The 25,000-nt window shown below is 47.0% G+C and overlaps 1 protein-coding gene across 5 annotated transcripts in view; it reads left to right on the top strand.

The window, feature by feature from the left end:
- Positions 1-25,000, top strand: part of LOC139331330 (protocadherin-1-like) — a 161,999-nt gene that overhangs the window by 78,195 nt on the left and 58,804 nt on the right. For 3 of the 5 annotated variants that reach the window (XM_070962756.1, XM_070962759.1, XM_070962760.1), the window contains one exon: positions 2,490-2,709. In XM_070962756.1, the coding sequence (XP_070818857.1) occupies positions 2,490-2,709 (220 nt within the window). Of the gene's footprint in view, positions 1-2,489; positions 2,977-25,000 lie in introns of those variants that run through there. The other 2 variants (XM_070962758.1, XM_070962757.1) reach the window with 2 other exon arrangements.

Raw genomic sequence — 25,000 nt, forward strand, 5'->3', positions numbered from 1 at the left:
CAGGCGCTCAGGTAGGGACAAATCTGAATATCTGGCAAATGGAAATGTTTCTTCTTTGTCAACGTGCTCTCTCGCCACAAAGTTAACAAACTGCTGCTTTTGCACATTTCAGCTCAAAGATCACATTTTCTTTCCGTGGCGTCCAACGTTTCCCAACGTGAACTCCGTGATTGTGGATTTCTCATCTGCTTTTCCGCCTCCAGTCACACTAAGCACTGACATGATGTGTTCAGCACATTTTAAACAGGCAGCGTCCAACTAAACTGTGAGATAAAGTCACCTGAGTGCCGCCGCCACTCGGGCGATGCTGGTTGGATGTTAGCATCGGTACCTGGGAGCAGAAGCGGCGTGCTCGAGGAGCAGATGATTGAACTGAATCTGCTGATGTAGGAGAAGGTGATTTGTCACCGCTAAGACAAGTGCAAGCTCGAGGGTTTGTGATTGGTTGAGCCTCCTCATCCAGGGAGGCAGGAAAACAGATGAGATCACGAGCGGGTGAAGTCTTCCTGATGAAGGTCTGCTGTGCTTCTGGCCGAGTCAGTGCTCTGAATTCAGAATTCTGGGGGATAATCGTCCTCAGAGGACGACCGGCGAGCAAACACGGACGTGGTGAAAAGGAAACGTACAAGCCGACAGGTTAAAACACTCGCTTGCAGCACACACACCTCCGTTTCATCCCAGTAACAGAAGAACGCAGTCAGTGACCTCTCTGAGCGTGACAGGAAGTGTGCTGAGAGGCCGGCATCACCGAGCGTCTGGATGTGTTTACCTGGAGAGGAGGCCGCCGCCTGGAGCACCAGGCGCCTTCTGACGCCTCAGCAGCACACTGTGTCCACACGGTTTAAAGGACGGCTCCGCCGCCGTTTGCCTTTGTACCTTTTCCATCGGCGTGTTTGTAGCTGCGTGCTGCTCGTGTTTTTAGGCGTGTTCAGCCGAAGCGCTCGGACTGTGTGCGCGGCGGGGGCTGGTGACCGTCGTCTGGTTGATGGCCAGTTGGTTGCTGGTTTGAATCCCAGCACGAGGAAAATACATTTTTTAAAAAGAGCTCAAACCAGTTTGTTCTGGTGGATGAGCGAGGACGTACTGGTTACCATTGTGATGCAGCGTCTGCCGAGGCAGAGATGCTGCTCTTAATCAGCTTGAGCCGGTCAGGTGTGTGTGTGTGTGTGTGTGTGTGTGTGTGTGTGTGTGTGTGTGTGTGTGTGTGTGATTGAAATGTTTGACAGTGCATTGTGTGCTTCTGAATTAGGACACCGTTTGTTTGGCAGCGCTCGGCGTATTTGCACATTGTCTGTGTGTCTGCGTGAGTGGCGTCCAGCGTCCCTGCGGCGCTATAGGGAGGCTAATTGTATTTTAATTACAAAACCATCAAACACACGAGTCAGACAGCTACCTTCCACCCCCAGAAACACAGTAAATGGAGCAGTAAAGTGTGTGTTCAGCCTGCTGCTTCTATTAAAACAATCTGCTTCATGACAGAACGACTCTGTGGGAGAAGAACGAACATGTCGGGGAGTTTTACAGGAAACTAACGATGAAGTGTCGAATCTGAATCCAGACTCATGTGACCGTCTTCTTCTCCTAAAATACAAAAATACATCACCAAAAGCGAAGCAAAGACTTTTAGCTTATTTTGAGTTTTTTTTTTATTATTATTTTGAGTGTTTTAGGACCAGTAATGAAAATGGAGGAGGGACAGCAGCTCATGGCCACCAGGCCGCCATTGATGGGAAATATCTAATGAGTGTTGAACTGGATGATTGTTTGTGTGTACGTGCACGTAAACGTACATTCTGTCTGATGCTTTTTCGGTTTTACACTCTGGTACTTCAGCAGTACTTCATTTTAAGTGTATTTTCCGGCTGAGGTGATGAAGTTGAAGCATATCGGCTCGTGGGGAAACCTCTATCGGTGAACTCTCTGATCACGTCTTGCCTTTCCTCGCTGACGTGGGAAAACGCGTCGATTGTGCTTTTAAACCTGCAGAATCGTTTCGCTCTTCGGGTTTGTGGTGGCGAAGCTGAACTCGACGTCGGTCAGAGAAAGCCGTCGTGTCGACTGGATTTCACATGAAATATGATGAAAGATGAGCCCAGATAACCGGATGATGTGAGATGAGGTGACATGAGAGCAGTGATAGGACGACACGAGATGAGATCTGTGGCGATGAGATGAGCGCTGACTGATCGTCGAGGTTTGAGCAGTAAAATGAAAGTAAAAAAACATCAAACCGGTGAGTTTGAGAACAGAGTGCAAAGGAATGAAAGTTTTGGGGAGTGAGTCTTCCAGTCGCTGTGTCTAAATGACTTCTTTAAAGTTATTTTTACAGTCTGGCTTCTGCTTGATGTCTTTAATCATTGAAACCGCTTCATCTGCATCAGATCAAACTGAAAGTGATTTCTAATAAAACCATCTGCATGTTAAATTTAACTTAAAGTGTCGTTCGAGTTCTAATCCTGCCCCTTTGTGTCCTTGTCTGCCAATCACAGCTCCCCCACCGCCGAGTGACCTTCTCCACGGCCAATCAGGCGCAGGACCTGCAGGACGCGTCCCAGCACAGCTACTACGACAGCGGCCTGGAGGAGTCGGAGACGCCCAGCTCCAAGTCGTCGTCGGGGCCGCGGATCGGGCCGCTGGCGCTGCCGGAGGACCACTACGAGCGGACCACGCCCGACGGCAGCATCGGCGAGATGGAGCACCCGGAGAACGGTAAGACCAGGTGGAGTTTCCCCTCCCTCTACTCCTCTTTTCACCTCCCCGCCTCCTCCATCCATCAGCAGACGCACACACACGCTTCAAAACCAATAAACACTGCTGGCTTTCACACACATTAACACCCTTTTCATTACACACACGCACACACGCTGCACTGTGTGTGGAAATACAGCGTGTCAGCAGGAACGCTAACGTTGTATTTTTAATCAGACTCCCACAATTCCCTGTGCTGTGTATACCTTCGTTAAAGAGGTGTGTGACCTCACAGCAGCTCAACACAATCAATATGCAACATAATCAACTCCCATGGCTTAACGAATTAACATCCCAATTATGTAAATCACACCGAGTCCAACCTTCCATCAGCTCCACTTATAGATCCACAGAGGGAGGCTAGCGGGGAGTGCGCTAACACAATACACTCCCTCTGTCTTCAGTCGTTAGCATGTTGTCAGCCTGTTATCATCTTGTTAGCATGTTGATTTTTATATGTCTGCCACTGTTTGTCACTTGCAGGACAGCAGCTTTGAACGCAGCTAGAACTCCCACAGATTATGGGCATGAAAGCAGACTTAGCTTGTTAGCTTTAGCATGTTAGCAGATACGCCACAGCACACACCCAGGTGTTTTCACACTGTTGTTAGCTTACCATGACTCAGCATGTTGACTCTTAAGCTCTGTGTTGATACAGAAATGCTAAAAGGGAAACATTCGCTAACATTACTGTGTGTTACAAATTATGCTAACGATGCTACATCACGACAAAGATTTAGCTGTGTGCAAACGCAACAGACATAAACATGTTTTGGTTTTTTGGGTTTTTTTTTTAACTTTTGATGCGTTTAAAGCCAGTTTGGCATGGAACAAACCAGCTGCAGTCAAATGTAGACATCTTTTTAGCGTGTATTATCATAACGTTAGGAACCATAAATAATGAAATTTGGAAAATACCTCCGTGTTGTACTGACTTGCTTTCTTTTAACTCAGTAGCTTTGGTGTAATTTAATAAATAAAAACGGGAAAACAGACTTGTCTTGCCTTTAACGTACGAACTTTAACGTATGTCAAAGACTAGAAATTGGCAAAATGTATTTTATCTCTACGCAACTGTTCCTACATGTTAGCTTTCTGCTAACCTGATGCATCTTGACTTTAATGTTTCTATCTGTGCTGCAGTGGAAATACCAAATGACCAACTTTATGCTGCAGATGAGAAATTGTGTGAAGAGCTAAGAAGTTACTGAACTTTCCGCTTTAATTTAGGCCTTTTATAGAGAACGATGGGTTTTATTGCAACCCTCCAGCATGCATTTTAAACCAGACTGACTGACTGACTGTGGGTCAGTTCTTACATGCAAAGCCGTCTCTCAGTCTTTGAAGTCCCAGAACATAAACCAGTGCATAGTCAAACTGTATTTAGTGCCGATGTTTGCAGTCGCATTTCTTATTTTTCCAGGCAAACAGGCCCGCTTGTGTGGCTTTGTTGCACAGACCCTCTGATTAGATCATGATATACAGTAGCTGTTGGCTTTTATTGTTCTACTTTCAAAACTCATTTTCCCTCTGGTATAAACAAAAGACTTCATTTACCTGCTTTCTGGAGCCAAATGATTCATTAGACACACGTCTGAAAACACTCCGCCATCTTTTTTTAACTTATGTCACCGCTCATTGTTCTGCCTCGGCTGTTAGCGCCTCGTTACGACTCGCGCCAATTAAGCGAACTGAAGTGAAAACGCGGCAAAAAATAGAAAGTGGAGAGAGAGAGAGAGAGAGAGGGAGAGAGAGGTTGAGTGTAAATGTCATCCCTGTCTTCTTTTGTGAGGGCGAGAAGACCAACTCTCTGCCTCCCTCTCAACCCACAGGTCGTACGTATGCCATCTGTAAACACAATTATTCACAGCTGCTCGCACACCCACAGGCTACTGCCACCCTGTGTGTGTGTGTGTGCGTGTGTGTGTGATGCAGCGATAGACAGCAGGAGAGTGTGTGAGTGGCTGTATCTCCTCACACACACTGGAATGAGGTCAGGGTTATGCTGTGTGTGTGTGTGTGTGTGTGTGTGTGTGTGTGTGTGTGTGTGTGTGTGTGTGTGTGTGTGTGTGTGTCTGCTGCAGTGTGAAGGGATTGTACAATCTTCCACTTTGATGGTCAAACATGTTTTAGCTGCAGGTATTTTCCCAAGGAAGTGTGTGTGCGTGTGCATGCATGTGCGTGTGTGTTGCACCAGCAGAGAGGTCAACAGATTACAGCGAGTCCTCTGAGGATTAACACACCACCGCAGATACACTTTCCTCTCTCGCTTTCTCTCGGATTCAAAACGTAAACCTTTATCGCCACGACGAGCCGAGCGCCGTCTCCCGGTTCGCACTAAAACCTTTATTGCACTTTTTTTTTTCTTCTTTTGTCTTTTTTGCTCCAGCTGTTCGTTGATCTTCCCTCTGTTGCGTCCAACCGAAGCCCATTCAGAATCCCTTTGATTTAGTCTGCGTTTTAACACTTTGACAGCTCTTTTCTCTGTTTTGGGAGTGAACGCGCTCCACACTCGAAGCACTGAGTTAGTATATTGTGCGCAGCTGGACGTAATTAAATCTCAACTCTGAATGGTGAGCCCAGCCGTAATTGTGGCAGTAACGAACCAAACAGCAGAATGTATTTTTCCTAATTAGTTTTCTGAAGCAGGGACTCGGCTCGGCTCGGCTCGGCTCGGCTCTGCTCGCTGTCTGTCTCCTTAGCAGCCTGTTTCCTTGTTTTTTCCACTGCTGCAGACTGAATCGATCATTCGGTTGTGTGACTGATTGTTGATCGGTCAGATCTCAAGTGCTTCAGACAGATTGATGAAGAGCTGCAGGAACAAACCGACCGGCCTCGAACACATCCTCCGTCTGTGTCCTTCCACCGATTGTACCGTTTAATCAGAGTTTATTTACCCTCAGCAGTGCGATGTGAGTTTGATTGCTCCTGTCTGCATTTAAAAATTTAAGCCATCCGTCTGAAAAGCAGTACCCCGTGTTCTCATTCAAACGTTACATTAGCTGCTTTCAAACACTCAGCTTTTTTAACCTGCTGTCTTCAGGGTTAGATCGTCAGGTCACAGCTGAGCCACACCGTGCAGCGTGGGGCCTCGATGGCAGCGTCATGTGACACTACGCTCTGACCATGAGGTGGTTTGGTGCTATTTGTGGAGGTGGATGCGCTTAAAGGCAGAATGAGGAGGATTTTCCTGAAAAACAATGTAAAAATAATCCCTGTCGATCATCACTTATTCGCAGCGTCTGTGTCTGCAGACTCTGCCCTTCACCTGCTTTTTCTTATTCTGCTGCGTTCTGGGCGTCGACTTTGGGCAGTGGGTGTTTGGCCCCCAGCCAATAACAGCACAGCAGGGTGCGAGGGCGGGACTCTATAAAAACAGAGCGACCAGGTGCCAGCAAGCATCCATCCAAGAGGAAGCCGCGAGCCGAGGCCAACTCTACCAACCGCATCCCACAAATCCTCCTCACGCACCTTTAAATAACACCAGACCAGAGTGTGTGTGTGTGTGTGTGTGTGTGTGTGTGTGTGAGTGTGAGAGTTCACTTCATTCTTAATGCATCGTTCATTTTCCAACTGCTTTTATAGGTGGATTATGCACATATATGTACATATACTCATTTAATCTGAGCATAATCCGGCTGTAGTCTGGATGCTCACATATGACACGGGGGGGGTTAACTGGAGTCCAGCTGCTGCTCCATTTCCAGCATTGAGCTGAAATGTACCACATGTGACATGAAGGAGGTTAAACACAGGAGCTTCAGAGCGGCGGTGGATGGCGCTCGTGTTGATGGTCCAGTTTTCCTTCACGTGCTGTTTTTCCTTCTTTCCTGTGAAGCATACCAGCAACAGTTTATCATTCTGCCATCGTGTTCGGCTCTTTGGAGATAAGAAAGCAGGAATGACTGTTGGCTAACTTTCCGTCACAGTAAACACGGGTAGCTGACATTTAGCTGAACTTCAGAACAGCTTCTAAAAGGTGCCATAAGCTGTCGTAAACGAGGATGTGATTTAGCACTGAGGAAGTCATTAAACTTCAAAATAAAAGCAGTTTGACCTCGTACATCGACAGTATATTCAGTCGCACCCTCAGCAACATATTTGACTTCTTCAGGATGCATTCGAGAAGTTTGCTCACTGATGCACGAAATGTGGATTCATCCGCCGCTGAAAATAGTCCCCAACAAATGCACTATTTCCTCCTGTTTGACTCATGTTTGCTAAAAACCACAGCGAGCAGCCATTTTGGAAAATGACTGAGCCTTTTTTAAAGAAGGAAACACTAAATCTGCACAAAGTTTCTAAAGATTTTCAGCAGGAATCGATGCGCCTGGAGCTCAGAGCTACAGGCAGGAAGTCAGAAGACTAAAACACTTATTGGTTTTGCTCTTTTCAGTCAATCTGTTAACAATAACTATAAAGAAAAACACAAGCTGTAACCTTTAAGGGGGTTGTTTCAGAGTGTGTGTTGCCATGTTTGGCAGGTGCCTCTGCCAGTCACACTCAGCTCTGGTGTTTACTGTTTGCGAAGCTAACCAAACTGCCCACACGGACAACACAAACATGTTTTCTGTGGTTTGTTGTGCAGAGCTGAAAGCACAGACGAAGCTCGATGTGGTGAGATCTCTATCATTTCACTTGTGCTCCTCCTCCTCGTTTCACCCCGCTCTCTGTCCTGTAAATGGTCAGATAATGGACGTTAATTCCATCAGCCTGTCTTCACTCTGCTAATGCACCCACTTCCTGTCTGTGATGGACAGACGGAAAGAGGAGTGAAACCGACCCGAGAGCGAGGGCCGGTGGGAGGGGAGGAGGATGTAGTTTGTGGGATTTGATTGCATGTGTGTGTTTGTGGTGAGAGATGGAGAGATCGAGTGGTGGAAAGAGAGAGAGGAAGTTAGAGAGAGGGAGGGAAGGGAGGAGTGAAGAGAAAGGTAGAAAGTGGGCGAGAGACATAAAGATAATGTAAAGAGAGAGAGAGAGAGAGAGAGAGAATCTGCTGCCTGACACTGATGGTTGCTGGATAACAACCTGATTTATGAAGCGTGTGTGTGTGTGTGTGTGTGTGTGTGTGTGTGTGTGTGTGTGTGTGTGTGTGTGTGCATGCATGTGATGTACTCACCTCCCTAGATAAAACCACATGCAAACATACTGTATTTGGACACACACACACACACAAACACACACACACAAACACACACACACACACACACACACACACACACACACACACACACACACACACACACTCAACCTCTTTATCTGCTGATTGCATCAGTCTGAGAGCTGTCGTAATCGCTGCACAACACACACACACACACACACACACACACACGAGAGAGAGAGGCAAAACATCAGTGAGGTTTTGTATCTCAGCTCTTAATCAGCCACCAGTTTGATTTCCAGATAAAATTGTAAAAACATGAAAGTTCAGTCTGCAGGATGACGTCAGCTGCTCTGATGCTACAGACACACGCCTGCTAACACACGCCTGCTAACACGCGCCTGCTAACACACGTTTGCTAACACACGCCTGCTAACACACATCTGCTAACACACGCCTGCTAACACACGCCTGCTAACACACGCCTGCTAACACACATCTGCTAACACACGTCTGCTAACACACGCCTGGTAACACACGTTTGCTAACACACGTCTGCTAACACACGCCTGCTAACACACGTTTGCTAACACACGTCTGCTAACACACGCCTGCTAGCACACGTCTGCTAACACACGCCTGCTAGCACACGTCTGCTAACACATGTCTGCTAACACACATCCGCTAACACACGTTTGCTAACACACGCCTGCTAACACACGCCTGCTAACACACGTCTGCTAACACACGCCTGCTAGCACACGTCTGCTAACACACGCCTGCTAGCACACGTCTGCTAACACATGTCTGCTAACACACATCCGCTAACACACGTTTGCTAACACACGCCTGCTAACACACGTCTGCTAACACACGTCTGCTAACACACGCCTGCTAGCACACGTCTGCTAACACACGCCTGCTAACACACGCCTGCTAACACACGCAGATGCAGACGCATGTTTCATAAATCTAAATGACTGTGAATTGTGATGCCTTTTCCTGTCGGTTTGGTTTCTCATTATGTGACAAGGTGCACTCCTCATTGGTTGGATGTGTCTGGGGTGGGAGCAAGACAGTAAAAACAGGAAGAAGCTCCTTCCTACCCAAAGAAGTCGATGTACTTAGCTAATCCAGATCAGACCTGGATTCAGTCTTTGGCTCGTTGCTTGCAGTTGCTGACTCGGCTAATCTGAATCCCAGCATGCAAAGCTCACCTGGCTGCAGATGCCGTTTACCTGAAACTGGTGCACCTTTTCGTTGGGCTGGAACATGGTCAGCTCATGTTGCCATCACAAACAAACCGCTCTAGAAGTTGTTTGTGGTTATTTTGGTTCTCACTTGAGTGCAATTGTTGTATTCAGAGCTGCAGAAACTGATGGTAGCAACAACAAAAACAAACCAGAATCTGGTTCAGCAGCTCTAAACAATGCAGGTCTGAAAACACTCATAGACTCATCCTGAACCCACAACTTACATCTAACACCCGTGTTTACTCACCCAGTTTCTCAATGAGAAGAATGACAACAGAAACGTTCAGTGACAGTTCACCCAGTCAAACAGGGGAGGCCACAATGAAACCAGCAAAACATTTAGTTTAGTGCTTACACAGAAACAATGGAAATGTTCGAAAGCACAAAACGAAAAGTACAGACACAGGAAGTGATTGCAGTAAAACAGTAAAACACCTGATGGAGTAAATCAAGAAGAATAAATTAAAAGAACTAAACTGAGCGCACATCAGCCATTAAAATAACATTTATAATCAAGCTTTGATTAGCATAATACAACATTGTTAGGTGTGAAGACACGCACTGTCACTTTGATTGACTGCTTAAGAGAATAATATTGCAAATTAGACACGATGCTCTCAACTTATTCTTCCATTTTCAGCCTTACTGTCTCACATTCAACACGCTCTGGAAAGTTATGTGTAGACGGTGTAGACACACGCAGTATGACCCTTTATTCTTTCTTAAATGTTGGTTTTTGTCGGGGAAATGCGTGTGCGTGATTCCTGAAACCCGGAGCAAAGTCTTAATCTTAATAACGGAGATGTAACTTAACATGGGGTGTAAATTTTCCATGAAAATAGAAAGTCACTGAGTCAGCATGGTATGAAAGTTTGGGGATTTTTTCAGGCTTGAAGGCTGTGAGAGTATGTCAAGTTTTTAAATACAGGAAACAGAGAAGAGGGAAGATGAGGATGTAGAGTGAAGAGAGGACTTTTCCTTTGATGTGAAATTGATGAGTTTTACTTTAAAGATGGAGAGAGAAAGAAAGACAGGATGCACTGAAGAGAGGAGGAGAGGAGGTCGTGTTCTCCTCAGTGAAGTGCATCGCCTCCATCTGTCTCCTCCCGTCTCCTGCTCCTCTACAAGAGGCCTCGGCTCTCTGACTCCTCTCTCTCCTCTCCGGGGATCCACACTCCCTTCTTTTCTCACCCTTCTCCTCTCTTCCTCCATCACCCCCCCCTTCTCCTCCTCCTCCTCCTCCTCCTCCTCCTCTCTCCGGTGGGTGATGATGGGGGGCCAGCAGTTCTCCTCCAGCCTGTCAGAAACTCCCAGGATGGAACTGTTCTTTCTGGAAACTCACACATTATTTTTAGGATTTCTCAAACTCGTGAAGCCTTCATGTCCAAAGACTCAGAGGTTTCCAGCAGCACTCGCTCTTCAGCAGCTTCCTGTATTTCCCAGCAGAAATGAACTCTTCACGTTCCACTTTAATGAAGCAGATGCTGAATTACGTTGAGAAAGTTCCACTGAGCAAGTTCCTTAATGGGTTCCTGATGTTTTCTTGAGCAAGTACCTGGATGTTTGAAGAGGTCCCGTGGGTCGAAGGGTCAGTGGGAGTGAAGTAAAGAGTGAATCTGAAGTTTTAGGGGTCACTGAGTGGGTTCCATGGTTCCTCGAGGATGTCCAAGTGGTCATGAGGTCCGAGGAGTCAGTGAGGGAGTTAGGGGTGGGTTCCACGGCTCACTGAGAAGTTCCCAGGGGTTTTTGAGGTTTGATGGTGGGAATGTTGGGATGGGGTCCTGAAGGCGGAGTCTTTGAGGAGGCACCAGGGTTCAGTAAGCAGGATGTAGTGGTCAATAAGGATGATCCAGAGGTTATTTGAGAAGTTTCATTGTGCCATGGGTTCTTGAGGTGGTTATAGTGTTCACAAAGTGGGTTCGAGGATCATTGAGAAAGGTCTGAGTTGTTAAGGCAAGGCAAGGCAAATTTCTTTCTATAGCACAATTCATACACTAGGCAATTCAAAGTGCTTTACAGAAGCATAAAAATACATTAAAACCACACATTTCAAAGAAAAAAAGAAAGATAGAGAGTAGAAGAGAATAGAAAAATAAAAATAAAATACAATTAAAGGAAAATTAAAAACAGAAGCCATTGAGCAAATACATTTACTTTAAGTAAAAGCTGTAGCAAATAATAATGTTTTCAACCCTGATTTAAATGAGCTGACACTTGGTGCAGACCTCAGGTGTGGGGCGTCCATTGTTCAGAGAATATTTTAGAGGTCATTTAGGAGGCTTTAAGGTGGTACAAGGATTTAATGATCATGGTTCCAGAGGTCACTGAAGGAGTTTTATAGTTTCAAAAGTGGTTCCAGGTGTTCTTCAGGACTTCCTATTCCTTAAGGGCGCTCCATGTTCAAGGAACTCCCAAGGATCACTGACAAGAATCATTGAGAAGCTTCCAGGGTCACAGAGGAGACTGTTTTTGTCTCTGAGGAGCTTCCAGGGATTTCTAAGGAGGTTGCAGTCATTCAGATATTCCACAGATCTAGAGGTCATTAAGGGGGTTCTTGGTCTCTTTGAGGAGGTTTCAGTGTTTCTTGGATAGGTGCATCTGTAGGCAAAGTCAGAGAGTCAGTGATGATGGTCTAGATGCTGGTGATGGAGTTCTCAGGGGTTCTTGAGAAGGTCCAAGGACACCTTCAAGAACTCACAGGGATTCCTCGAGGAGCCTCCAAGGAGAATCATTGAGAAAGTTCAATGAGTTATTGAGCAGGTGCCATTGAAAGAAGGTTTTCTTAGCTGAGGAGGTTCTGTGAGTCTTAGAGGAGGTTCCAGTTCCCTAAAAATGTTCCAGTAATCTGGGGATCAATTAGTTGGTTCCAGTGGTCACCAAGAAGCTTCCACGGGTCACTGGGAAGGTTGGAGTCCCTCAGAAGATTACAGGTTATCTTACGAACTGGTTGACATGTCATTGAGGAGGATCCAGGAGTCAATGATAAAGTTATTGGGTCCAGGGTTTTAAGTATATCTGTGATGAATCCAGGGAACACTAAGAACGTTCTGTAGTCGTTCCAGGGGTCACTGAAGTGACTCTTAGATGAAGTCCAAGTCATTTAAGCAGTTCTAGGGTTAACTGGCAGGGTTCTAAGATTCCTTGACACGGTTTCATGGTTTCTTTAGGAGTTTCTAGGTGTCTATTGAGGTTTGATGGCACCACAAAGTTCTTAAAGAGTTCACAGGTGTAATTCAGGTGTTCTATGGGTCATTGATGAGGTTCACAGGCTCTGTGTGACTGACCTGTGTGTTTTCACAGCATAAACAAACAACACACAACAGGCAGTTCATTTCCTGTTTTGTTACTGCTTACTTTGCAAAAGCCCAATTTACTGACTAAGATGTGCATGTGATGGAGACACACACACACACACACACACACACACACACACACACACACACACACACACACACACACACACACACACACACACACACACACACACACACACACGTGTTTCCATCACTTTTGGGAACATTACATCGGCTCATTTCCCGGAGACTTTCTGTAACCGTAACCGCTACTTGCCTAACTCTAAACTTAACGCAAGTCTTCACCCTAAAACTAATTGATTTATGTCATGAGGTCTCGCGTTTGGTCCCCAAAAGGAAGGTGATGTCCTCACGGAGTGACTGTAAGCTGATTTATGTCCCCACAACATGAGTAATACGTATCCACACACACATCCACACACACTCATTAGAGCCTGTAGTGTTACACCACTTCATGCTGAGGAAAGAGGCTAAGTGTTCAAAGCCTTTCTGGACTGAACAACACACACACACAGACACACACACACACACACACACACACACACACACACACACACACACACACACACACACACACACACACACACACAGCTTTACATAATGATGTAAGCAGCGGTCCATAGTTTTGGAAGTGGGACACTCGCTGAGAGACGGTCTGACGAAACCAGAGTCCTGAGGACGTGTGAGTATGTATGTATGCAACTTATTGAGTGTGTGTTTGTAGGTTTCTTAAGTGTGTGTGTGTGTGTGTCTGCTCCTCATTAACCAGTAGATAAAAGGAGTGTGTGGAGTGATAGAAGAGGTGATTCCTCCCTGTGGAACCATACCTCTCTCTGTTTATTATTTGTATCACCGAGTGTGTGTGTGCGTGGTGCGCGTGAGTGTGTGTGAGCGTGTGTGTGGTGTCAAGAAGCTTTATAGTAACAGGCGGCGTTCTTTGGATGCCCTCCCTCGTCCCCAGGGAGGTGGCGAGAGAGAGGGAGGGAGGTGGATTTATTTTTCCAGGTCTGTTGTTTATTTGAGCTTATCTGTGGTGGCCGCTGTACACTACAGGAGGAGGTGTGTGTGTGTGTGTGTGTGTGTGTGTGTGTGTGTGTGTGTGTGTGTGTGTGTGTGTGTATTTGGCAGTAGCTGTAAATCGGAGCTCGGCCAGCATTCGACTGATGTACAACAGCAAGGATACTGAGGGCCGCAGCGCGCGCACACACACACACACACACACACACACACTGCGCTGTGTCCTGATTGGATTATTTTGGTGGTGTTGTAGTGAAATATAGATAGTTTTTTTTTTTCTTTCTCTTTTTTTTGGTCAAACTCAGAACTGCCAGAGTTCTTGTGGAGGTTCCAGAGGTCATTGAGTTCCAGGGTCCTTAAAGGTTCTACGAGTAATGAAAGAGGTTTGAGGGCTCATTAAGAACGTTACAGTTCTAGAACTTAGATAGTCCTGGTGTTTGTTCAGGTATTTCTTGGGGTCTCCCTAGAGGTAATAGTGGTCCTTAGAAATGTTCTGTCTATTATATGAAATTACATCTGGCACTTAATGTTTTAAGGGGTCGTTGAGAGTCTTAAAGGGTGGTCAGAGGTCCTGTTACAGGGCTTCTGGGAGTCACTTCGAGGTTTCAGAGCCCTCAGAGCTCTTTCAGGAAGTACTCCAAGTCCTGAAGGATGCTGTACTTTAAAAGGTTCTAAAGAGGTTCTAGCTGCCTTTAACAATGGTTCAGGGGGTACTGATGACTCTGGGGGTCACTGAATTGGTTCCAGAATTCAGGGGTCATTGAGGGTTTCCTGGTTTCCTGTGTTCTTCGCAGACATCCCAGAGGTCTTTCTCAAGGTGCCGAGTGTTGTCCAGTGTTCCAGGTGTTGCTTTCAGGAGGCACTGGGGGTTCCTAAGGTTCTGATGAGGTTATTTTATGCACAGTCGAATCATTTTCCATTTCCTCTCTTCTATTTTCTGTCTCTTTGCCAAACTTTTCAGAAATTTCAGGTGAAGTTCAGTAAGTCACAGAGAATGGACCAATTAGAGAGTAAGTCCAGGAATAATTGAAGAAGGTCCACAAGTTACTGAGGAAGATTCGGGGGATTTTTAGGGAATGCCAGACAGCACTGGACATTACAGGGTTCACTCAGGAGGTCTCAGAGGTCTTATGGGGGCTAATGGGGAGTTTCCAACCATCTTTCCTGCATCAGGGGTTCCTTTGGGAAGTTCAGATGAGCCAGCAGTCATTGGAAGAGCTCCAGGGTCCACTGTGAACCTCTTAGTACTCAAGAAAAAAGGTTCGTGAGGTTCTTGAGAGAGTTCATCCAGTATTCTTTCGGCTGAAGAGGTCAGGTTACCTGTGCTGCTAATACCTGTTATCATCTCCATCCTCGAGGCAGAGCAGTTACCTGTGCTGAGTAGATTTTAAATGGCTCTTTGTTCTTTCTGGAAAACACTTACTTATTCATTGTTTCAAATTAAATTAGATCACTTCACATCTTAAATGAGGCTTGTGAGTAAACTGTGGATATTAAGGCGAGAGGACAGCCACTTTATTCGCTGAGATATTCTTATTTATGAGCAACATAATAACTCTGTCCTTACCTCCCACATAACAATGAATGCTGAGCCTTGAATGAATAATAGGCGTCTCTGTTGTGAAGGTGACCTGTTCACATTTTCTTCAAGTGTCTCTACCTCAATTTTGGTTTATTTGCTGACATAAAACCTTTAACAAATGGTGAGTTTAGAAGGCACGTGTGTAACTATAATCATGAATATTCAGCGTGCTGAGCTGCTCTGTATTCTCTTCAGAGGTTGAGTTTCTTGGCTCTTAAACTGCAGCTTGGATAAACTGTCAAACTGTCTTTTCTGTCAGCGATGGTTTTCTTTATTGGCATGAAATATAAAAGCTCTTGAAATATAAAAGGCCTTCCTTCAGAGCACACAAAAAAACAAAAAAAAAAAACAGAGGCATGGATCCAGTTTTCAGCTGTGAAATGATGCACATCCATAATCAGTCCTCTGAAACTGTTGATGTTCTTTAATGATAATTAATAATAATTAGGTCTGTAGGTCCTCGTGTGAATAACTGACATTTTGCACATGCCCTGATGTCCAGATGTTTTCCAGCTGCTCCAGCTGACTGATAGATTTTTTAATGCGAAAACATTAACAATCAATTCAGAGTATGTCTTGAAAATCCTGAGTATTTTGCAGAAGAAGCATGTGTTCGTAACGTTTTAGTCACCAAATTACGACATTTTCCTTCTGATGAACCACGCTGGGTGTTAATCAGCAGTCAGAAAGCCTAAAGGTTGTTGATCTACTATGACCTGTCAGGGACCTGTTGCAGCTCCTGTAGCTCCAATAATAATGTTGCGTGTCAGTTGGTCAGTTAGTTGGACTGGACTTGAAATTGGCATCATTAAAGCGCAGCATCAACCGCTGTGGCTCCTGCATAATCCCCTCATGTTGTGGCCCCTAACGGGTTAATCTGGCCAGCTCTACCTTAATGGACCCCTGCTCGGTGCCATCTTGGCTGGGTCAGGTGACGGTCGGTACCTTCACCTCACAGCCTGCAGGTTTGGTATCAAATCCGTTTTCCTCTTGTGAGAGCCTGGAAATGATTTGCGATCACATATTGTCCTCTCAAAGGCTGCAGGATGTCCAGCCTTTCTGAAAGTCTTGTCTTCAGTAACCCACAAAGGTTATTAATTGTGTAATTGACTTGTTGTCCACTGTGTTTTGCACGCAGTCCTGAATGCATCTCAGTTAATAATAAACATGTTTAATGGTGTTCGTGCTTTTGCTTTACGTGTGGGGAAAACTCACAGCATCACTTTCTGAAAGCTCAGTTTGTCCTCATGGTTTGACCTCTGACCTCCGAGAAAGAGGACTGCAAGTTCAAATCCTGGAGGTTTCACCTCATCTTAACTTTGCTAATTTTAGCTTTGTGTTGAAGTTCATGTGTTTGTTTTGGGAAGAATCATCATCATCATCTTCATCAGCAGATCATAAAGAATCAGCTGTGTGGAAGGTTGACATGTGTGAGATTATCTCTGAGACCAAAGTCACCGCTCGACTGTCTGCTCCGAACAGGATGCGACTGCCCGCTTCAGCGCCGCGCGAGCTAAAAGCGGCACGTCCAAAGCCACTTCCTGCCGGGTACTGGCTCCGGTTAGCTGCCTCCGTTAGCTCCGGCAGCTGTTCCCGGTGAGCTCCGCCTGCGCCGAGGCGGCGTCTCCAGGACAGATGGCTGGCCGGTGAGGGGGGCGGCGCGGGGCCGTGACCCCCGGGAACTTGTCCAATGAGAGCGCAGAAGCAGCAGGGGAGTTAGCCACAGGTCTGGTTGCTAGGTTAGCGTTGCATCATGGGAACTAATGAACAGAGGCTGGCTGGAGTTGCGTACGTGTGGTGAGGTGATGTCAGAGTGTTAATGGGGGAGAGTTTACATCAGGTAAACAGGCGCACACACACACACACACACACACACACACACACACACACACACACACACACACACACACACACACACACACACACAGGCTCCCTGGTGTGTCTAACTTTGTTTTTCTGATGTCCTGCTGCGACCCTCAGTGGGATGGATTGCCATGGAAACAGGGAGACAGTTAGGGGTATAGGGGGTTAGTCATCAGTGCCAAGTTACCTGATGCATGCGCGCACTCACACACACACACACACACACACACACACACACACACACACACACACACACACACACACTAAAGCAAAAACAACAATGAACTTCATACATACATGTTTTTGAGTGCTTTAAAACGCCACAGATGCACTGCTGTGACGAAAAGAAAAAAACAACATTAAAAGTAAGAAGTAAACACAGTGAAGGTAAACTGGAGGAATACAGGAGAGAAGGAAGTACAGAAACAGTACATGACGGCCTTTCTGGTAAAGTAAATGCAAAGATGTGATTTCTTGGTTCAGATCAGGTAAAATCAGCTGAACCACTGAAACACTTGATTTGTGCTGGAGTAAAAGCACATATCAGCAGGTGTTTCTGCGACACCTGAGCGACATCAGCGTGAGACGCAGACATTCGTCGAGTCATTTAGCTGCATTTATCACGATGAGACTGTAGAGAAGTCAAAGAAGCCAAATGCACGAGGGTCGGCTTGTGATGTTGGAGCGTTCTGTTTTCATGTTGGACCGTCTCTGTGCTGAAAGGTGGAGAGGCTGGAGTGGCGGCGGCGGCGGCGGCGGCGGCGGCGGCCTGCAGGACGGATGCAAAGCTTCGCCGGCTTCGTGGATGAAACACAGCTAGTCTGGAGCTGATTTAACTCTTCAGCTTTGCTTCAGCTCATTGGTGGAATCTGATGTCGGGTTCATTAGAAGTTCTCCGTCATGTGAGACGAAGCACTGCGTGATTGATAAATGCTTTTCATTGCTTTGCTGAATGGAGGCGTTCGCTCTCTACAGCTGAAACTGTGGACAGTACTTGAGTAAACGTACTCCGTTACGCTCCTCCTCTCCCTGGGCTCTGCCCGGAGCTCGCGCCGTCGTTCAGTCGATTAATCTTTTAACTGAAAACTTCTCGTCAGAATGAAACTGGGCGGAGGCGGCCTCTCGGCTAATAGATTAACAGAGGCTTAAGGTGTGCGCCGGTCACATGCTGCCGCTCCACGTTACAGACCCTTGATCGCCTATTAAGCCCCGCAGATTAATGCTCTCAGTAATTAATGAGCAGCTTAGCAGCAAACCACACAGTGGACCCGCTCTCCTAAACCGATATTGTTTCTCATTAACGATGAAACTAGGAACGTAGTGGAGCATTTCCTGACCTGTCGCTCAACATGCTGCTGATTGATGAATGTTACCAGTCACTTGGAATTAGTGGAATTAGCACCAACCGCTGCTGCGAGGCAGGAGTTTGCAGTTTCTGGAGAGTACTTTTACTCAAGTACTGTGCTTGAGTACTATTTGGGTGGAGGCATCTGCACAGCAGCATCCGTGCTGAAATGAGGGTTTCTCTGCAGTATTCAGCTGCTTTCTGTGTCCCAGCGTCGCAGAAACTTCTGACGCTCAAACTGAAACCTTCGCAGTTCCTCCTCCTCGTCACACAGCCGACAGCAGGAGAGGAATCCTCCCTCTGGCACATTTACATAAGAGCTGTTTTCTTCCAGAAAAACACCAGCTTCGCTTATTCTCAGCGCTGTGAAACTGCCACCGCTGTACGGCCGTAATTGTGCAGCTACTACTGTAAATTATAGTCATATGCTGCTTTTCTTCACTGGAGATGTTCAGAACAATAACAGCTGCAGCACAAACAGCTGCTGCAGACGTCTCAGAGTTCCAGTCTGCCGTCATGTCGCCCCACATTCAACCCTGAAACCTTTTCAGACTTTTCTCAGCGTCTTCTCCTCTGACAGCGTCTTCTTGTTTCAGCTGAGACTGTGATTCTCTCACCGAGTGAAATCATCTGACCGGAGACGGTTTCATTAAAATGGAAATATTCGCCGTGTCTTCACGATTTCGCGCACGTTTCTCCAAAATTCAGCCCGACGTGTTTGTTATTGTTGGAAGCTTTGGGATCTCTGACAGAATTCAAATAAAGTTGTGTGGGTTTGGACGATGCTTGGCCACACTGCAGGAGGCTCCGGGGAGTGCGGAGGGTGAAGAGGTTAATGAAGCGATGCTTTCATGTGATAGTTACGATTGCTCGTTTGTTGGACTGTAAGAGCTTCATGGCCGCTGATGCTTCAACATGTTTACAACATATTTAGCTTTAAACCTGTTTGACATTTGCAAGAATCTGGACGTGCAGATTATAATCACACGATATGCAGCTCGCCCGACGTTGCGTAGCCGACGACGTCCTGCCAATGAAACACAGCGGCCATCGCGAGGCACGGCGGACCTGTCAGCCTCAGGGTTCCTCTGTGTGCTGAAACTGCATTAAGAGCAGTGCTGTCAGAGGGCGGGGCGTTGTTTAGAGTCACATTAGTGAGTTTTGTCCGGCTCTGTTTTCGTTTTAGAGGAAGTTCACTCTCCAGCAGCCGTCTAGCATTAGCATTAGCTGCTTTGCTAAGCTGCTTGAGTCTCGTGTGTGTGTGTGTGTGTGTGTGTGTGTGTGTGTGTGCTGTGTGTGGATGACAGGAGAGCAGCAGGAACGAAGGACGGAGGGTAAAGTGTTTCCTTTGTTCTGTCAGAGGAGACAAAAATCTCTCTATTGACAGCTTTCAGATTTAGAGACTGTCGTATTTCTTCATCTTTTTTAGCTCGCAGTCTTTGTAAATACTTTAAAGTGTGATTTTGACCACCCATAATGCACCTGGCTCGGTGTGGCACCTGTTGCTCCATCCGCCTCCTCTGTACATCCTCCTCTGAAACCGCTCCGGCTGTCTGTGATGTCACGCAGCCTTCATCTGTCTGAGGCGGTGTTTGACCACACGGCGTGACCTGAACCTCTCCGCCGGCCTCTCGTCGGGGTCCGCCGTCGATTTCCTCTGCTGGGTATGAAGCGGTGCCACTTCCGTCCACCCCGAGCCTGCCAATTATCCCGCCTCACATCGCTCCCGCTCGACCCGTGAACTGAAGCTGAACGGTGATGAAAGAGGGGAGATATGAGCGCCTTATTCACATTCATCCGCCAGGTAACCTCTGCGCCGCTGGCGGGGGGAGCCGCCCCGTCCTCAGAGTCCACCGGTCGATCCAGCCAATTAGGGAAGCCGGTCTGAACGGAGGGCGACGGGGAACGAGGTCTGGATGGGGTTCAGTCAGGGCTGTTGTCACGGCAACACAAGCTTTGATGTTGCCGTGGTATTGTGAGGCGAAGGAGGGAGACGAAAGCAGACAAAGAGCAGAGGGACGGCGGAGGAGGAGGAGGAGGAGGAGGAGGAGGAGGGAGGTCACAGTGAAGAGGAGCGATGGAGGTAAACGAACGAGGAGAAAGAGCCTTACAAACGCAGGAGAGGACTGTTTCTCTGAGGCCTGACAGCGGGGCGAGGTGCGGGCCCCCGCTTGGCCCCGAGCCTTTGCTTTACAGGATTTAGGCGAGATTATGGGGTTTCGAGGAGGGTCGACGTCAGATGAACAAAAACTGACGGCTAATCCACAGTGACCCCCCGCTAATCCACTTATTTGCCAGGTATTAACGGAGCGATCCTTCCTTAGTTAATAAGATTTCCCCCCCCGTCCTGCCTCCAACACAGCAGGGGGAGGAGGAAGAGGAGGAGGAGCGGTAACCTCCCCTTCATGTCAACATCAACACAACAAATGTTTTGTGCTTCTTTTGGGCGCATTAATCCTCAACATGACTGCCAGACCCCCGACGGCTCCGTCTTTACACGCTCAGACAGAGCGGCTGAATTTGGGGGAAATTTGGGGAAAATCTGGAATATTTCCATCTGATTGAATGAAACAGACTTGAGTTTGAATATTTGATGACATCCTTAAAGCTTCATGAAGCAGAAGAGCAGCCACACATTCAGTTTGATCTGAAGATGTTGCAGCAGAGGTGACATTTCAGGTTATTAAAGGAAGCTTTTCAAAGTGTCCAGGGCTGATCAATAGATGCTGCAGATATACTGTGAGGCTGAAGTGGAGGTCAGACGAGGGCCAAGCACAGTTTAGCGGATGTTTGCTGTCACGTCGTGTGTGGTCGCTGTTGAACTTTCTGGTTTAAATGACGGCCGCATCCTTTTTGTCTCGATCTGTTCGGGCTGTTGCTTCACTGCAGCTGCTGAAAAACTCAACATTACCACAAAAAGTCAAAAGATAGCGACGAGAGAAAGACTGCAGAGCATGAATAACAACAGAACAGCCGAGAATATGAAACTCACTGCAGCTTGAGACATTATGTGGAAATATATGGATGAAAAGTTGGAAAAATGAAATGGAAAAAACACACAGCGTCTTTATTAGAATGTGACAAAAACCAGCAGACAAGCGTATTTATGGGAGGAAAGCAGCGTAATTTGTGAAAACACGCAAAAGATGTGAAATATGTGGAGTGTGAAAAATGGTAAAAATGTCTGGATGTTTGCAGCATGTAAAACAGACACAGAGGGAAGGAGATGAGGAGGAGCAGAGAGGAGGTCAGAGAAGGAGGAGGATGAGGAGGAAAGACGTCTGAAGGCGGGGGGGAGACGGAGGACGGAGGGATTAGACGAATGCTGGCAGGTAATCCTGGAGGAGGAGGTCGTTAGCCGGGATCGAGCTAATTAAAATGTGATTTGTGCTACAAGCAGCTTACAGCCTGCTGCACGAGAAGAAGAAAGACGAGGGAAGAAAAGACGAGTCCAGCTGAAACCAGGAAGACAAATGTCATTATTCTCGACAGCGGTGCCCTTTAACTTATGTCTGCCTACCTCTGAATGGATGGAGGGATCAGTACGGAAGCCCGTTTGTGCCAAGAAAAGGAACGACCTGTTTTCTCCAAACTTAGCCGTCGATGCGACCTCAGTCTTTCTCCTTTCTGTTGATGTTTAATGTCCAAACCATACAGATGTAACTGCAGCGTGTCTGCCACGATGGGACGAGGTGTCCAGACTCCCACATTAAAGGTTAAAATCTGAAAAAGAAAGTCCAGTTAAAGGCAGGTGGACATCTTTTCTGTCTCAGAAAAGACATAAAGTAAAAGCAAGCATTCGCTCCGTGAAGTTAATTTCACTTATTATCAAAATGTCACGTTTCGTTCAGATTACGAGCCGCTCGCCCACAAAGGACCGAGGAGCCGAGCGAGACGTGACCGTGGACTCACCTGGTCCTGCGCTCTGTCCACAGGCCGGCTGTCTCCATTTCCATTGGATTACAAAGCGCGGAGACGTAATGTTTCCACACCTTAATGTGAGCAAGTCGTCCCTGCTGGCTTTTATCTCTTTCTTTTTCCAAACCTTTCGCCGTCCCTGTCGATCAATCAGCCATGAATCAATAATCAATACCAAACCTTCTTCTTCACGAGTGCTCCTCCTGGACTCTGTCTGTCCCGCAGACGGTTTGTCTCTGTGATTTGTCTGAAGGGACACTGGAGTGGTGCTGATGTATTAGTCTGACCTGCTCACTCCCGTCATCGTTTGGATTTATCGTCTCATAATTTTATGGCTCTGCATAAATAAAGTGCTCTTAATGACTTTGGAGACGGACTCCACGGACGTGTGATGGCAGCGGAGGCGACGTCAGCGACGCTCCCTCTGCTCCCTCCCAGAGTGCAAACATGTGCAGACTGGATGAGCTGGAGACTTGACAGCCTGGTTACCTGTCCAGGTACGCCGCACCGCTCGCCCGACGTGAGCCGGGATTGGCTTGTCAGCGTCACATTGCAAGGACAGCCGGACATCACAGGCTGTTACTTGGCTGTTTATTCACTCCATCCCGTGTTTGTCAGTGAGTTATGCTGTTTGATAGAATCTTGCACCTCCTCCCCTTTTCCTCCCTCCTCCTCCTTGAAGCAGTTGGATATTGAATTTTGAAATGTTTCTGTGTTGTATTGATTTCTGCTTTCACTTCAGAGCAGCTCACATGGCCTCGCCTCGGTGTGTGTGTGTGCGTGTGTGTATGTGTGTGTTTATTTGCCAGCATACATTCAGCTTCTCTGCCTTTTCTGCTGCTTCACTTCTCCTTCACGTACGCTGTGTGACGTTTATTGTAAACCAATCAGACAGGAGGACAGGAGGTCAAAGGTCATGAAACATGGGACGTAATGATGATGACGTGCAGATATCTAGCTAGCGTTAGCTGGTTAACCTGCAGTTTGCTCGGGTTTCTTTGGGTCAGTCTTGTTCTGCAGCCTGGCATATAAACCACAGCAGGAAATGTCTTTTGTGAATTGCATGTAGATTTGTGAGCCCTGCAGTGTTCTCACGTGCTCGTGCATCATTAGCGGGGATGGCGTTTGGTTTTGATTGGTGTTAAAGTTACATGTTGTAAATTTGGTGAAATGGGCTCCTGGTTTCCACAGGAATGAATCGATCGCTGCCTGTAGAGGAGGAAATTCAAAAACTGATTGAAAGTACTCGGAAGTCATATAAAGTAGTAAAGTATTTACTGTGGTAAAACATTATTCAGGTTAAAGGTACGATGTGGAGGACGTGGCCACCAGTGAGTCTAAAAACATCGGTGTGAAGTGTAAACATTAAGACGTCCACGTTTTGTGTTGCTGAAGCTAGCATGCTAACCTGCTAGCTGCTTTCCTCTCGCTGCTGTCCCGGTTCATGACTCCTTGATCCCGGCCTGCCGTGCCTTCACGGTCCCGGAGTTTGATCCTGGTCTGAGCCTTGGCACCCTTTTCTTCGTCGTCAGACTGGCCTCCACTGGCTGTGTTTGATCCCGATCCGGCCGTGTTCACTGGGAGGATCCCTCAGTGCTCCCAGCTGTCTGTCGTGGGCAGCGTCCAGGCAGCACAGGGCCATTAGCTTCATGGCTAACTGAGCTAACTAGCTAACGGCAGCTAGTAGCTACAGCAAAGCGTGTAGTGAGCGATGGTTTGTGGTTCCTCTGGTGATTTGCTGCCCTCTCTTTGTTTGACAGGTGGCCATGTGTTTTGGCAGTTTAAAACATTTCCTCCCTCCTTTTTTTTCCCAGACATTTGCTTTGCAACCTGACTTCTTCTCCTTTTCTGCACTGACTGATTAGAAACGTTCAGTTGTTTTCTGGACTGAATGAGCCTGAGAGGTTTGGCTAAACGGATTTTAAAAATATCTTTAATCACGCTGTGAGCATGTGGCGACTGTCAGAAAAGACATTAAAGCGAGGGGAAATGTACTAAATGGAAAGTGGAATGCTGTAATTGTGCTTTAATGGACGTTTGCTAAAGTGTGAAATGCTTTTGAGTTGGTCTGTCATCATCACAGTCGTCCATAAATAGGCACAATGAGTCTGCTGATGAGGCGTCCCGTTGAAGCCGCAGCAGCGGGGAGCTCTGACAGACCGAGGCCGGCCGGCCGGCGGCTATACGGTGAATCGGCTTCCTGTGATCCGCTCCCTATGATTGGATTAAGCCGTCATCCGCGGCAGATGATCTGCCCGTCCACCCACACAACAACAGCCAGATCCCTGCCGCTCCCCACGATCCCTAAGCAGATTTGACAGACAATAGCATTATGCCTCCACCACATGTCTTTCATTAACGTGGGTGGGGGTGAGGTGGAGGGAGGAGGAGGCAGGTAAATCAGGCCAGACCGCTGCGGTGCTCCAGCCTGGATGATTGACACCATTCAGATCAGAAACACAAGCTTTCCTTCAGCGCTGATACATGAGCTGAAACAATGAGCCGATCAGCAGAAAACAGGCGTCCCTCACTTCAGCTGGGAGGACGTGCTGTGTCCTCTGGTGTCTAGCACTCAAAACTGTGTCTTCGGTTGGACAAAGAAGACGTCACGTTGAGCTCTGATGGGCTTTATTTATCAGCTGTAACCGACCGATTCATCTAAAATGGAAATAACAGTGAGTTGCAGCCATTGCAGGGACAGCGTTTACTATGTGCACGAGGGAATAATAGATATAGTATTATGACTTTGTGGAGGGGGGACACCTGTCCACGTACAGGGACAGGACCCTCTGAGTTACCCTGTGATGGACACTGCTATTATTTCTCTGGAGGAAATGACCCCGATGATGTCATTAG

The sequence above is a fragment of the Chaetodon trifascialis genome, chromosome 5 (assembly GCF_039877785.1).
Source record: "Chaetodon trifascialis isolate fChaTrf1 chromosome 5, fChaTrf1.hap1, whole genome shotgun sequence".
Lineage (NCBI taxonomy): Eukaryota > Metazoa > Chordata > Actinopteri > Chaetodontiformes > Chaetodontidae > Chaetodon > Chaetodon trifascialis.